Source organism: Phyllobates terribilis, unplaced genomic scaffold (assembly GCF_046119375.1).
Source record: "Phyllobates terribilis strain yellow unplaced genomic scaffold, ASM4611937v1 Scaffold_4__5_contigs__length_816908805, whole genome shotgun sequence".
NCBI lineage: Eukaryota > Metazoa > Chordata > Amphibia > Anura > Dendrobatidae > Phyllobates > Phyllobates terribilis.
In genome coordinates, this window is record NW_027362764.1 from 26,765,204 (window position 1) to 26,779,264 (window position 14,061).

Sequence of the window (14,061 nt, forward strand, 5' to 3'; positions counted from 1 at the left end):
GTCTATACCCCAGACCGGGAAACCGCGTACCTGCCCCAGCTCCCCGTCGCAGAGCCCGAAGTCTATCCTGCCGTGCCCGTCGCTGCAACGTCACCGCCGCAGACTAGGCCTCAAACGGGAGCCGCGACCCCTGTGACGTCACACGCCTCGACCCCGAGCGTGACCAAGCAGGAAGTACCACCAGCCTGGTCGCAAGGCCTAGTACCCCCGGGCGCCGCAATACCAACAGCGCCCCCTACCTCCGCGGAGCCCCCGGCCTGGTCGCAGGGCCAAGTAGCCCAGGGCGCCGCCGTCCTTACGGTGCCCTTTACCTTCCAGATACCCCAGGCCTGGCCGCAAGGCCCGGGCAACCCGGGCGCTAACACCACCGCGCCCATAAGACCAAGAGTGCCGCATCTGGGAAGAGCAAGAGGACCCGGACGGGTCTGAAGCCAAAGGTAACCATAAAGCAAGAGCAGGAGGACGCCGTCGCTAAGGACAGCGAAGCAGAAGCTGTATATAGTTGCCCGTCGGGGCACCGTAAACTGAAACTGAAACTGAAACTGAAACCGTGAACTGAAACTGAAACTGTTGCTGTTGCTAATATAGTCCCCGTTGGGACCAGCATGTGTGAACTGTTACCCGTATTTCCCTTAATCCCACTGACCGAGGACTGAGAGCGGTCATTCCTCTCTAATACCTGGCCGAGGACTGAGAGCGGCCATATCCTTGTATATAGTTGCGCGTCCTAAAGCGCCCCCTACCGGTTTTATCAGAAAACCAGTTTTCTAGAGAGACTGTCGCACTTTACCCGGTCACACGTTGCACAGTGACCGGAGGAGGAGCCAGAGGCGACGAGAATGTTTTATATTGATATATATATATATAATGTTTTATATGTTTTATATGTTTATGCAAAAATTTGTATGTTTTGGTGTTATGTCTTACAGCCCGAGGACGTGCTGTGATTTACCAGGGGGGAATGTAGCACCCTGAGGATTCGGCTGCTACAGGGGTATTGCACCTCAACCCAGAGGTGTGATATTCCACTCCCGGGTAAGGATGGAGTGTGGAACTGAGCTCGGTAGGCTGCATGCACTACATACATCCCATTTCCGAGGAACAGGCCGACGGTACTCCCACTTAGAAATGTGCAGGTACGACCGAGTCTGTTCCTGGCTGGAGTGGGAGGGGGGTGGTACATCCCAAGTAGTGTAGGGGCAGATAGGGGGAGCAGCCTGGGTAAAGATAGGAGCTCATTGGGTGCTGGTCACCTGAGCTCACACATAGAGGGTGTATATAAGGTGGGCACCATCAAAGAACAGGGTCAGTCAGTCTGTCAGCCTTTGCAGAGAAGTAAGAAGCAGAGGAGCAGAGCAGCCCCAGAGAGAGAGAGAGGAGAAAGCAAGAGAGACCCAGAGGGGGAAACAGAAGAGAGGACTCTGAGACCCCAAATCCAATCCACGGGTGAAGAGTCGGCATCAGGGTACCGGAACCCAAGCTGGTGGGGGCAAAAACACACCCCAGCCAGAGACCGGAGGCCGTGGGCAGCGTCTGCCACGGCCACCCACCACATCCACCCCGAAGGCATACCACGTGGAGGGTCAGGGAACCCAAGGCCAAGGGTCTCCCAACAGAAGGCCCGAGGGAGCTGGACCTGGGTGGATCACTAGTGGGGACGGCCAGAGAAAGGACAGAAGGAGAGCTCAGGGTCACGCTCCGGACTCGCTTGGGGGTTGGCTGGATCCAGGACCTGGTGGATGCAGCACGGCTCGGGAGGTCACTTGAAGCTGGAGTGACCGGAACATCAGCAGTGAGTAAATACCCTTAACTGCATAACCCGACTCTGTCTTCCTTTAACATCTATGCTGCACCACCACAACCCCCATCCTCTGCACCTGACCCCCTGAGGCTATACCCCACCCGTTGGGGGTTATACCATCAAAAGCTGCACCTACACCATCAGCCTCAGCGGACCCTGCTGCAGCGGCGGCCATAGTGACCGCAATACAACGGGTGGCGTAGTCGACATTAAGAACTTATTAACATCTGTAGGACTGCCACATACAACTGAGTTTGACACCCTGGGCACGGACCGGGTCACAGCCACTCGGAAGACTACAACTCCCATCTGATCCGGCTCCAGATATTCCCCCTAAAGAATATGGCCCAGGTGGCGCGTCAAGAGCCCTGTCCCCCCCTGCTCCGGCGGTTCTAGCCTGCTCTGACTCCTTTGCTCACCGCTCCGGCGGTTCTAGCCTGCTCTGACTCCTTTGCTCACCGCTCCGGCGGTTCTAGCCTGCTCTGACTCCTTTGCTCACCGCTCCGGTGGTTCTAGCCTGCTCTGACTCCTTTGCTCACCACTCCGGCGGTTCTAGCCTGCTCTGACTCCTTTGCTCACCGCTCCGGCGGTTCTAGCCTGCTCTGACTCCTTTGCTCACCGCTCCGGCGGTTCTAGCCTGCTCTGACTCCTTTGCTCACCGCTCCGGCGGTTCTAGCCTGCTCTGACTCCTTTGCTCACCGCTCCGGCGGTTCTAGCCTTCTCTGACTCCTTTGCTCACCGCTCCGGCGGTTCTAGCCTGCTCTGACTCCTTTGCTCACCGCTCCGGCGGTTCTAGCCTGCTCTGACTCCTTTGCTCACCGCTCCGGCGGTTCTAGCCTGCTCTGACTCCTTTGCTCACCGCTCCGGCAGTTCTAGCCTGCTCTGACTCCTTTGCTCACCGCTCCGGCGGTACTAGCCTGCTCTGACTCCTTTGCTCACCGCTCCGGCGGTTCTAGCCTGCTCTGACTCCTTTGCTCACCGCTCCAGCGGTTCTAGCCTGCTCCGACTCCTTTGCTTACCGCTCCGGCGGTTCTAGCCTGCTCTGACTCCTTTGCTTACCGTTCCGGCGGTTCTAGCCTGCTCTGACCCTTTTGCTCGCTGCTCCGGCAGCCTTGCTCCGCTCTGACCCTTTTGCTCACTGCTCTGGCAGTCTCGCTCCGCTCTTATCCTTTTGCTCACTGCTCCGGCAGTCTTGCTCCACTCTTGCTCACCCCTCCAGGCGGTCTCGTCCTGCTTTACTCTTGCTCACTGCTCCGGCAGTCTCGCTCAGCTCTGACCCTTTGCTCACCGCTCCTGGCGGCCTTGTCCTGCTCTACTCTTGCTCACCGCTCCAGGCGGCCTTGTCCTGCCCTGTTCTCGCTCACCTCTCTGGGCGGCCTCACTCTGCTGTGTTTGTCCGCCACATCTGTGGTTCTGTTCCTGAGTCCCAGTGTGTACTGGGTCCTATCCCGCCAGTGTCCCTACCTGCTAGTGCCTCCTTGTCTGCACTCTAGCTGTGCTTGCCTGTACCCCTCTGCCTGTATTGTTCCTGAGTCCCAGTGTGTACTGGGTCCTATCCCGCCTGTGTTCCTACCTGCTAGTGCTTCCCTGTCTGCACTCTAGCTGTGCTTGCCTGTACCCCCCGGCCTGCATACCCGCCTGCCTGCATACCAGTCGTGCCTGCCTATACCCACCAGTCTGTGCGCCAGCCTAACCAGTCGGTTCCTGTATTCCCCTGTGTGGGTCAACAGCCGTGTCTGGGGTCTGTCCTGGAGTAGCACCTGGTCCCTCTGCTCGGTTCCTCCTTGGTGCACTGGCGTCGTATGCCGTCGTGCGACCCTGGTTGGATCGGGTGAATACCTAGTTACGCCCCTCCAGGCATTCACTCTCCGGCACGGTCCAGTGGAATCACACGCACACGCCGCTCAGCCCGGGCGTGTGCATTACAAATTCTTCTTCGTACGTCCCCATATAGGTATCCTGCCATACAGTGTAACAAACAAATCGGGAAAAAGACACCAGGATGAGAAAACGTCTAATGTAATGAGCAGATAATCCATAATGATGAAGACAGAAGAGCAGAACACAGGAAAGCAAACAGAGATGATAAGTTCTCCGTCACAGGAAGGAGATTTCACAAGAAGAACAGTTATCAATTGTGAGTAAGTAATATGTGAGTAATGGATCTGCTGTGTGGTGTCTGGGGGGCTACATGAGATGGAGGGGGCTTCTGTACGTGAGAAGAGGCGCCATCACCCTCCTGCTGGTGGTAGATTACTACCAGTGTGGAGCCGCCACCAAAGAGATATTCAACCTACGAGAGGGAGATAGAATAATGGAAATGGAGGCACGTTCCCCATATTGTATGTTATCATAGTGACCACAGGTGGTGTAACTATGATGGTCAGCTTGTAGCCAAAGGGTTTAAGAGCAAAAGTGTCGCTCCAGGAAGGTAATGGACCATAGAAATCTAAGCTCTCAAGACGCCATGTACTTTTGTTAGAATGTGACTATAAAATGACTACTTCTCTGTATGAACTTTCTTATGCTTGTTAAGAGATGATTTACAAGTAAAACATTTCCCACATTCTGAACATGAATATGGCTTCTCTCCTGTGTGAGTTCTCTCATGTGTAACAAGATCTGATTTATGTCTAAAACATTTCCCACATTCTGAACATGAAAATGGCTTTTCACCAGTGTGGATTTTCTCATGAATACTAAGGTGTGATTTATAAGCAAAACATTTCCCACATTCTGAACATGAAAATGGTTTTTCACCTATGTGAATTTTCTCATGAATACTAAGGTGTGATTTATCAGCAAAACATTTCCCACATTCTGAACATGAATATGGCTTCTCTCCTGTGTGACTTCTCTCGTGTGTAACAAGAACTGATTTATATGTAAAACATTTCCCACATTCTGAACATGAATATGGCTTCTCTCCTGTGTGACTTCTCTCATGTGTAACAAGATCTGATTTCTGAATAAAACATTTCCCACATTCTAAACATGAAAATGGCTTCTCTCCTGTGTGACTTCTCTCATGTGTAACAAGATCTGATTTCTGAATAAAACATTTCCCACATTCTAAACATGAAAATGGCTTCTCTCCTGTGTGAATTCTCTCATGACTTATAAGATCTGATTTCTGAATAAAATATTTCCCACATTCTGAACATGAATATGGCTTCTGTCCTGTGTGAATTCTCTCATGAATGCTAAGGTATGATTTCTGAGCAAAACATTTCCCACATTCTGAACATGAAAATGGCTTTTCTCCTGTGTGAATTCTCTCATGACTTATAAGATATGATTTCTGAATAAAACATTTCCCATATTCTGAACATGAATATGGCTTCTGTCCTGTGTGAATTCTCTCATGTGAAACAAGATTTGATTTATATGTAAAACATTTCCCACATTTTGAACATGAATATGGCTTCTCTCCTGTGTGAATTCTCTCATGTGTAACAAGATCTGATTTCTGAATAAAACATTTCCCACATTCTGAACATGAAAATGGCTTCTCTCCTGTGTGAATTCTCTCATGATTACTAAGGTGTGATTTCTGTTTAAAACATTTCCCACATTCCGAACATGAATATGGCTTCTCCATTGTGGTAGCTGTTTGATCTTCAGCATTTCTTCTGTGACTTTTATTTTGCTTAACAGTCTGTGATGAATTAGGTAATAATACATTAAAATCATCAGATGATCGGTCTCTGCTGTTGACGGATGGGGGTATAGCTGACATGTCGGCATGCTGAGTACATGTATCTTGTGTGATACTATAATCTTCTGCGTTCAATTCTAGAGATATCAGATGTCTCTCAGAGCTCCTGGTACAGTCATCTGTCAAGAATAAAACTGATATTATATATAAATCATAAAACCTTAAATATTACATTTATCTGAACAGCAAAAAAAAAAATTCCCATACAAATTGCAAGGTATAAGAAACTAACCATCTCCCCTGCAGAAAGTAAATAAGTAACAGCAGCAGTGCATAGAAATAACACACTGAATAAACTCTGTTTTTGATTGTTTTTGATTTTAAAAAGTGTAAAATTCATCCAACCAGCGTCAAGGTGAACCCAAATCAGGATTGTCCGAACATTTAGTATTAAAACCTTATCATCTGTCAAAGTGATGTCAATGTGAATAAGGGCCGAGCAATATGAGTACCCAGCAAAATGGGAAGCTATATAAACGTAATGTCCAGGTCACAGAAAGGGCAGCCGAACCCCTTACCGGCACTAAGTGCAGAAGCCTGAGACTTAACCCAAACAAAAAATGAACTGGAGGTAAAGTTCCGTTTTATGCATGCAAAATAGGAGCATGTTCACATGTTGTTGTTTTTTAATCAAAATCTGCATTTACTAAGTACCCAGGTTAGTATATGCACTATTGCTTTTACTTACAGCAGAAGGTATGTGCATTTTGTTTATGCCTTAGGTTTAATAGGTCTGTTTAACCCCTTTAAAGCCCAAGATGTACTAATACGTATCTGCGCCCTGGGCTTTAAGTGCCTGATACATATTAATACATCATGGCGATCGCGCGAGCACACAAGCTATGCGGGTGATCGCCGCCGGGTGTCAACTGATTGTCACAGCTGACACCCGGTACTATGTACAGGGAGCGGTCCCGCGCGGCTCCCGGCACATTAACCCCCGCAATGCTGCAATCGAAGTCTATCGCAGCATTACGGGGCAAGGGGAGTTGATCGCAATACTCACCTCCTCTCCCGGCTTCCAGCTGCCGCGGCTTCCCGGATGTCGTCATGACAACCCGATGTCGTCATGACAACATCCGGGTCACCAGACAGCAGGAAGATATTTTGGTCATGTGCAGTGCATGACCAAAGTATTTTCTGTATCTGCAGCGCTTACAGCCTGCATAGCACAGGGATGGTGCTCCATCCCTGTGCTATACAGGCGATCAGAATAAAAAAAGTGAAAGTCCCATAGTGGGACAAAGTATAAAAGTAAAAAAAAGTATCAGAAAGTGAAAAAAAAAAAGAAAAAAAGTAAAGATATTTAAAAAAAAATAAAAAAAACAATCCACCAAAAATAAAAATATAATGTACCCATCAATAAATATTATTATGAAAATAAATAAATAAAAGTACACATATTTGGTATCGCCGCGTCCGGAACGAACTGACCTATAATATTGTCTCACTAGTTAACCCCTTCAGTGAACACGGTAAAAAAAGAAAAAAAAATGAAGCAAAAAACAATGCTTTATCACCATCCCGCCAAACAAAAAATGGAATAACACACGATAGCTCTCAAAATATGGCGATGCAAAAACTAGATTTTACAAAAAAATTAGTCTTTTAGTGTGTGACAGCTGTCAATCATAAAAACCTGATGTGATTCTGGTATCACTGTAATCGCACCGACCCGAAGAATAAAGTTGTCTAATCACTTATACCGCACGAGGAACTGCGTAAAAAATAAACTCTCGGGTTAGGATTGTGCTAGGGTTGGGGTTAGGGTTGTGCTAGGGTTCGGGTTAGGGTTGGGGTAGGGGTTAGGGTTGGGCTTGGAGTTGGGCTAGGGTTAGGGTTGGGATAGGGTTAGGGTTGGGGAGAGGGTTGGGCTAGGGTTAGGGTTGGGGTTGGGATAGGGTTGTGCTCGGGTTAGGGTTGGGGTTGGGCTAGGGTTAGGGTTGTGCTCGGGTTAGAGTTGGGGTTGGGATTTTTTTCAAAAGTAAAAAAAAAAAAAAAAAATATGATGATATGGCGACTAGTGTTGAGCGCAAGTACTCGCTACTTGAGTTTGCATCGGTGCTCGGGTATGCACTGAATATCGCGGGTGCTCAAGTGACATGCTCGAGTCTCCGCCCCATATGCTTCGCGGCCAAAAAAACCTTGCGGGGATTGCCTGCCATGCACGAGCGATCCCCGCATGGTTTTTTTTGGGTGTCTAATAACCGTGAAACATGTGGGAGGGGATTCGAACAGATCACTCGAGCACCCGTGATACTTGGTGCATACCTGAGTACCCGATGCAAACTCAAGTAGCGAGCACTTGCGCTCAAGACTAATGACGACAACTTATTCAATATGATGACCTAATGTTATCAAATTCTGTGTCGTACTTCTGGGTTCAAAATGTTCACTATACCCCTTGATAAAATCCTTGAGGAGTGTAGTTTCCAAAATGAGGTCACTTGTGGGGGGTTTCCACTATTTAGGCACATCAGGGTCTCTCCAAACGCGACATGGCTTCCGCTCTTTATTCCAGCCAATTTTGCGTTCAAAAAGTCACACAGTTCTCCTTCCTTTCTGAACTCTGCCGTGCGCCCAAACACTGTATTTTCCCCACATATGGGGTATTGGCGTACTCAGGAGAAATTGCACAACAGTTTTTGGGGTCCATCCAAGAAATCCTCTTACCCTTGTGAAAATAAAAAAATTGGGGCTAAAACATCATTTTTGTGGAAAAAGTTTGATTTTTTTTATTTTCATGGCTCCATGTTATAAACTTCTGTAAAGGACTTGGGGGTTCAGGGTGCTCACCATACATCTAGATAAGTTCCCTGAGGGGTCTAGTTTCCAAAATGGTGTCACTTGTGGGGGGTTTCCACTGTTTAGGCACATCAGGGGCTCTCCAAACGCAACATGGCATCCCCTAATTATTCAAGCAAATTTTACATTCAAAAAGTAAAATGGCGCTCCTTCCCTTCCGAGCCCTGCCGTATTCTCATTTGCACAAGGAAAGACTAGAAGCAATGGGATGAAACTGAATGGGAGGAGACACAGATTAGATATAAGAAAAAACTTTTTGACAGTTAGGGTGATTAATGAGTGGAACAGGCGGCCACGAGAGGTGGTGAGTTCCCCTTCAATGGAAGTCTTCAAACAGAGGCTGGACAGACATCTGTCTGAGATGGTTTAGTGAATCCTGCTTTGAGCCGGGGGTTGGACCAGATGACCCAGGAGGTCCCCTCCAACTCTACCATTCTATGATTCTATTCTATCAGTCTAATGTGTACAGAGGTGTAAACTGTGATCTCACAGCAGGGACCAGGAGACCAGGTACAGCCCCATGCACATTAGTCAGGAGAATCAGATGTCCATGTGTATGTGGCCTCCCAATGCTCCGCAGACAGTGACAATTGTAACACTGGACCCATTGGTTCTCTGGGATATTACGACACTGCCAGAGGAGTCTGGGGATGGAGTTCTTGTTACGCTCCTGTCTCGTTTCAGGGCTCTGCTCACTACACCCCTATAAATGTTCTTGTGCTTCATGTTAGGCTTTGCAGGTAGCCTGGCGGGCTCCCAAGTGCTGACCTTCCCAGGCCTATGTAAGGCCTCCCAATACACACACTTGTATCTAGGTGTAAAGGCTTTCTAGTAACACTTATTTTGTCTGTGCACAGTTCCTATCCACAGTCTTCAGGATGTCTCCTATCTGTCTGCTGCTTCCATGATTTTCAGACTTTCTAGTTACTCCAGAGTTCTGTCTGCTACCTGTTTCCAGTCTTCTAGGACCTTTACTGTGTGTCCGCCGGCGGTTTCCAGAATATCTCATAGCCGTCACCGGCTTCTATGGAATTTAAACTTTCTTGTTACTCCGGAGTTTAGTCTGCTACCTCTGTGACACCTTCTGTCTGCCTGCAGCTTCCAGTCCTTGAGTCACCAGTCAGCCTGCGGTCTTCAGTAACTCTGCTATCTGTGTGTAGACTCCATGACGCCTCATGTCTGTCCGCGGCTTCCAGTCTTTAAGTCACCAGTCAGCCTGCGGTCTTCAGTAACTCTGCTACCTGTCTGTGGTCTCCATGACGCCTCATGTCTGCCTGCGGCTTCTAGTCATTAAGTCACCAGTCAGCCTGCGGTCTTCAGTAACTCTGCTACCTGTGTGTAGACTCCATGATGCCTCATGTCTGTCTGCGGCTTCTAGTCATTAAGTCACCAGTCTGCCTGCGTTCTTCAGTAACTCTGCTACCTGTCTGTGGTCTCCATGACGCCTCATGTCTGCCTGCGGCTCCCAGTCTTTAAGTCAACAGTCAGCCTGTGGTCTCCAGTAACTCTGCTACCTGTCTGAGGTCTCCATGACGCCTCATGTCTGTGTGGCACCCCAGGTCTGGTCGCCACAGTGGCAGCAATGTCATGTCTGAGAGCAGGAGGGAGGTTCCCTGGTTGGGGACAATTGGCATGCAGCACCTCCTGCCTCAGTCCAGGGAGGGGAGAAACCTGCCCTTTATAAACTGGATCTGGGGCGGGGTTAGGGAGACAAGTTCCAGACAAGGTTCCAGTGAAGTTGCAGATAGGGACAGGTCAGCAGCAGGCTGAGGAGTCCCTGCAGGCAGAGGAGGAACACGAGGTCAGGAGGGGAGCTAGCAGAGCTCATCCTGACTGGAGACTTACAAAGCCGGACACTGGAGTCCGAGGCTGTGAGGGTTATAAGCCCAGCAGCAGAAAATCACCACGCAGGGGACTTCAAGTTCTCTGGCCCAAGGAAGCCCAGAGGCTCAGCCACACGAGAGGGACCACTACTGCCCCGGAGGGGTGAGAAGTACGGAAGGCCCGAGTCGCCAGTCATACGGGTGAGAACAACACGGTACACTCAGAGACATGGGCTACCACCACACTACAGCGGGATAGCCAAGAAAGAGTGAAGTCAGCACGGTAGGCCTACAAACTCCCCCTGACCAGCGGGATTTCCCAGTTGCTCTCAGACTGACCAGGCTTCCATTGTTAACCTGTATTCCGGACGGGTCCCTTAATACCACCAACAGTAAAGACCCTGAATTGCATGACAGACTCCAGGTGGTTACTGCTGCTCCCGCGCACCATCACCACCAACATCCCTATTTACTGCCCTGAGGCTATACTCCTCCCGTGGGGAGTTATACTACCCTCTGCTGCACCCACAACACCAGCCTCAGCGGTCTGCCCTGCTGCGGCGGTTCACTCAGACCGCAATCCACGGGTGGCGTAGTCGGACATTCAGCATATAGACTGCCATTTGGTTTGACCGCCCTGGGCACGGACCGGGTCGTCGCCACGGAGACTACAACCCCCAGCATCCACAAAAGGTCCGGTTCCGGGTTTCCCCACACACACACAGCCCAGGGGGCGCGTCATCTGCCTGCGGCTTTCAGTCTTTAAGTCACCAGTCAGCCTGTGGCCTTCAGTAACTCTGCTACCTGTCTGTGGTCTCCATGACGACTCATGTCTGTGTGGCCCCCCTAGGAGTCCGGTTGCCACAGTGGCATTGACTCCTTCACAAGGGGTGATGCCATGCCTGGAAGCAAGCAGGGGTCTCCTAGTCAGGTATACTAACATGCAACACTTTCCTGGCTCCAGACCAGCAACGGGAGGCCCCTCCCCTTGGCAACTGGGATCTGGAGGCGGGGTTAGTTAGACTTAGTGTGAGGAGTTGAATACAGGACAGCGACGAGGAAGGACCTGGGGAGTGGAGCTGCACGGCAGTTCACCCCAGAGGAAAGAAGCGCAGAAGAACCGGACACCGGAGTCCGAGGCTGTGGGGCACCGAAGGCCCAGCAGCAGAAACCGGAGGGCAGGAGACTGCAGGTCTCCTGGCCCCACCAGACGCCCGGAGGCTCAGCAGCACAGAGGGCCCAGCACCGCCACGTGGGAGCGATGCATTAGCAAGGCCCGAGCTGCCTGCCATACGGGTGAGCACAGAAACGTTGTACTCAGGGACGAGGGCCGCAGCACAGCTACAAGCAGCAGGGCCAAAGAGATTAGGGCAAAGGGAAGGCCTACAACTCCACCTGGCGAGGTGGATTCCTTACTTGCTTGCAGGCTGCCCGGACTTCCACTTCTAGCCAGTACCCGTGTCTCAGTTTGCCTAATCACCGCAAGTAAACATAAGAGGAAACCGCCATTGAGTTGTGGACTGATTATTAACTGCGCCATCACCCCTGCACTACACTGCCCAGCATCATCTACTTCCTTACAACATCTACACTGCCCTGGAGCTAAGCTCTACCTGTGGAGTACCACAGGTGGCGTCACGAACTTCATACATAAAAACTATAAAATCCCCTTTTTACTGACCGCCCTGGGTCACGGACCGGGCCACCGGCACTGTGACAGCTCCCTTAGCAACGACGGGCAAGGCTACCGAGCACCCTACGGCCCAGGGGGTGCGTCAACTGCCTGCGGCTTCCAGTCTTTAAGTCACCAGTCAGCCTGCGGTCTTCAGTAACTCTGCTACCAATCTGTGGTCTCCATGATGCCTCATGTCTGTCTGCAGCTTCCAGTCTTTAAGTCACCAGTCAGCCTGCGGTCTTCAGCAACTCTGCTACTTGTCTGTGGTATCCATGACGCCTCATGTCTGCCTGCAGCTTCCAGTCTTTAAGTCACCAGTCAGCCTGCGGTTTTCAGTAACTCTGCTACCTGTCTGTGGTCTCCATGATGCCTCATGTATGCCTGCGCCTTCCAGTCCTTGAGTCACCAGTCAGCCTGCAGTCTTCAGTAACTCTGCTACCTGTCTGTGGTCTCCTTGACGCCTCATGTCTGTCTGCAGCTTCTAGAAACTCTGCTACCTGTCTGTCTGCAGCTTTCAGTACCACTGCTAACTGTCTACAGTCTTCTGGACATCTCATGGGTGTCTGAGGCTTCCAGTCCCTGATTTGCCGGTGTGCGGCTTTTAGTACCTCTGCTAACAGTCTCCTGTCTGCTATCCATGTCCTGTGCACCTCCCCCGTTAGCTGCACCGACGCCTGTGGCCCGTGTGCCCACCTGGATCCACCGCATCTATTGAGCCCCTTTCCAACACATTTCTCCTCTCTCCCCACAGAGAACAGGTGACCGCTTGTCTATAGGGAAGTTGGGAGAGACAGCGTTCCACAGACTGGTGTATAATTGTGTCCTTACTACCATCACTGCTGCAGATGAGCCGATAGATTCTAGCCGACCTGAATTCTAATCAAATATTACAAAAATCAGCATTTGGCAAAATGTGGATTTTTTGGTAATTTACTTCTGCGCAGATTCAGCAGTATGACAGCTGCTGGTCGTCACTTTGCTGCTCTGTAACCGTCCATCAAAAGGTTAAAAATAAGATCACTATGTATAATCCCTTTTCACCTCTCCGGCCCCTCCGCTCCTCACCGTCACCGTCTGGTCCTCTGCGCGTCTTCTTATTGCCGTTGAGGACTGGAACCTCGGCTTCTTCCCGCTAAGTCAGAAATTAGGCTTTGGTGAAAGCAGTTTCCAGGCATGACATTGTGACCGTATTCACACTTCACCAGAAACATCCCGACCTCATCAGGACCAGAAGTCCCGGCCCAAGGATCCAGAGCTCACCGGCGATAAGAAGATGCGCAGAGAACCGGACGGTGACGGTGAGGAGCGGAGGGGCCGGAGAGCTGAGCAGTGGGGTAAGTATAAGTTTATTAAGCTGTAGGGTCCGGAGAGACCCCAGAACATAATAAGGGACTTTCAGTTTGCAGACAATAACTTCTCAGTGAATGGAATTTCCCAGGAAATCTGTGGAGTTTGGTAAATTCAGACCTGTCCGGTCCGGTGAATGAGAATGTGGCTCGGCTTTATTTCGTGGTGACTCCTCACCGGGGCGGTTACCTGTAGGATCGTCCTCTCTGCATCGCACATCACTTTCTTCATTCTTCATTATGGCTTTCAGCATTAAGATTCTTCAAATCTTTACCCGGATTTCAGAGCTGTAAAAGAAATAATGGAAAACTTACAGCTGGAAGAAAACATCAGAGAAAGGAAGAAAAGTCACAAAAGGAAAAGTCACAGAATGAAGGAAAAGTCAGATGGAAAGTTCTAGATGAGCAGAGAAGATCAGTAAAGAGGAGCCATCAGCTCTTCTGACACGACGGCTTTCCTACATTTCCCATAATATTATTCTGGAGCGTCGCTCCTTATATCTCTACATTGCTCCGCTCCTCCATTATTCTTACCGATAATGTAGGTGTTCTTCATCATACTTCCTTACTAGTTACTTTCCAATATCTCATACATTAACTCTGAAGCCTTTATTCTGAAGGATTAGAAGGTGGAACAATTACCACAAAACCAGAGAAATCCCCCCTTAGTTGGTGGCCCTGATGGTGTGAAGGGTGGGCTCTCCTTCATACTATAGCCTGCTGGTGATCGCCGGATCTTTCTTATACAGGTCAGTTTATATTTTATTATCAATCCCCTTTAATGACTCTATCCAGACGAGGCGGGGGGTCTTATAAATTCCTGCAAATCCAACTGTGTCCATCCACTGATCAATATGTTATCAGTATAACATCTCCAGGTGCGGATCTTCTCA

At 49.8% G+C, this 14,061-nt stretch overlaps 1 protein-coding gene across 1 annotated transcript; it reads right to left on the minus strand.

The window, feature by feature from the left end:
- Positions 1–3,867: 3,867 nt before the first annotated feature.
- LOC141264835 (uncharacterized) lies at positions 3,868–13,462 on the minus strand. Its single transcript, XM_073677190.1, has 2 exons — positions 13,359–13,462; positions 3,868–5,638 (listed from the first exon to the last, which is right to left on the minus strand). Exons 1-2 carry the CDS (start codon positions 13,420–13,422, stop codon positions 4,302–4,304), a joined length of 1,401 nt encoding a protein of 466 aa, XP_073533291.1. The 5' UTR covers positions 13,423–13,462; the 3' UTR covers positions 3,868–4,301.
- Between the last annotated feature and the right edge of the window lie 599 nt (positions 13,463–14,061).

Bases quoted from the DNA above. Each gene is read 5' to 3' on its own strand.
- LOC141264835 (XM_073677190.1), bottom strand. From the start codon at position 13,422: ATGCTGAAAGCCATAATGAAGAATGAAGAAAGTGATGTGCGATGCAGA. The intron at 5,639-13,358 runs GTAACCGCCCCG...TATTCTTGACAG, and splicing joins CAGAGAGGACGATCCTACAG to ATGACTGTACCAGGAGCTCT.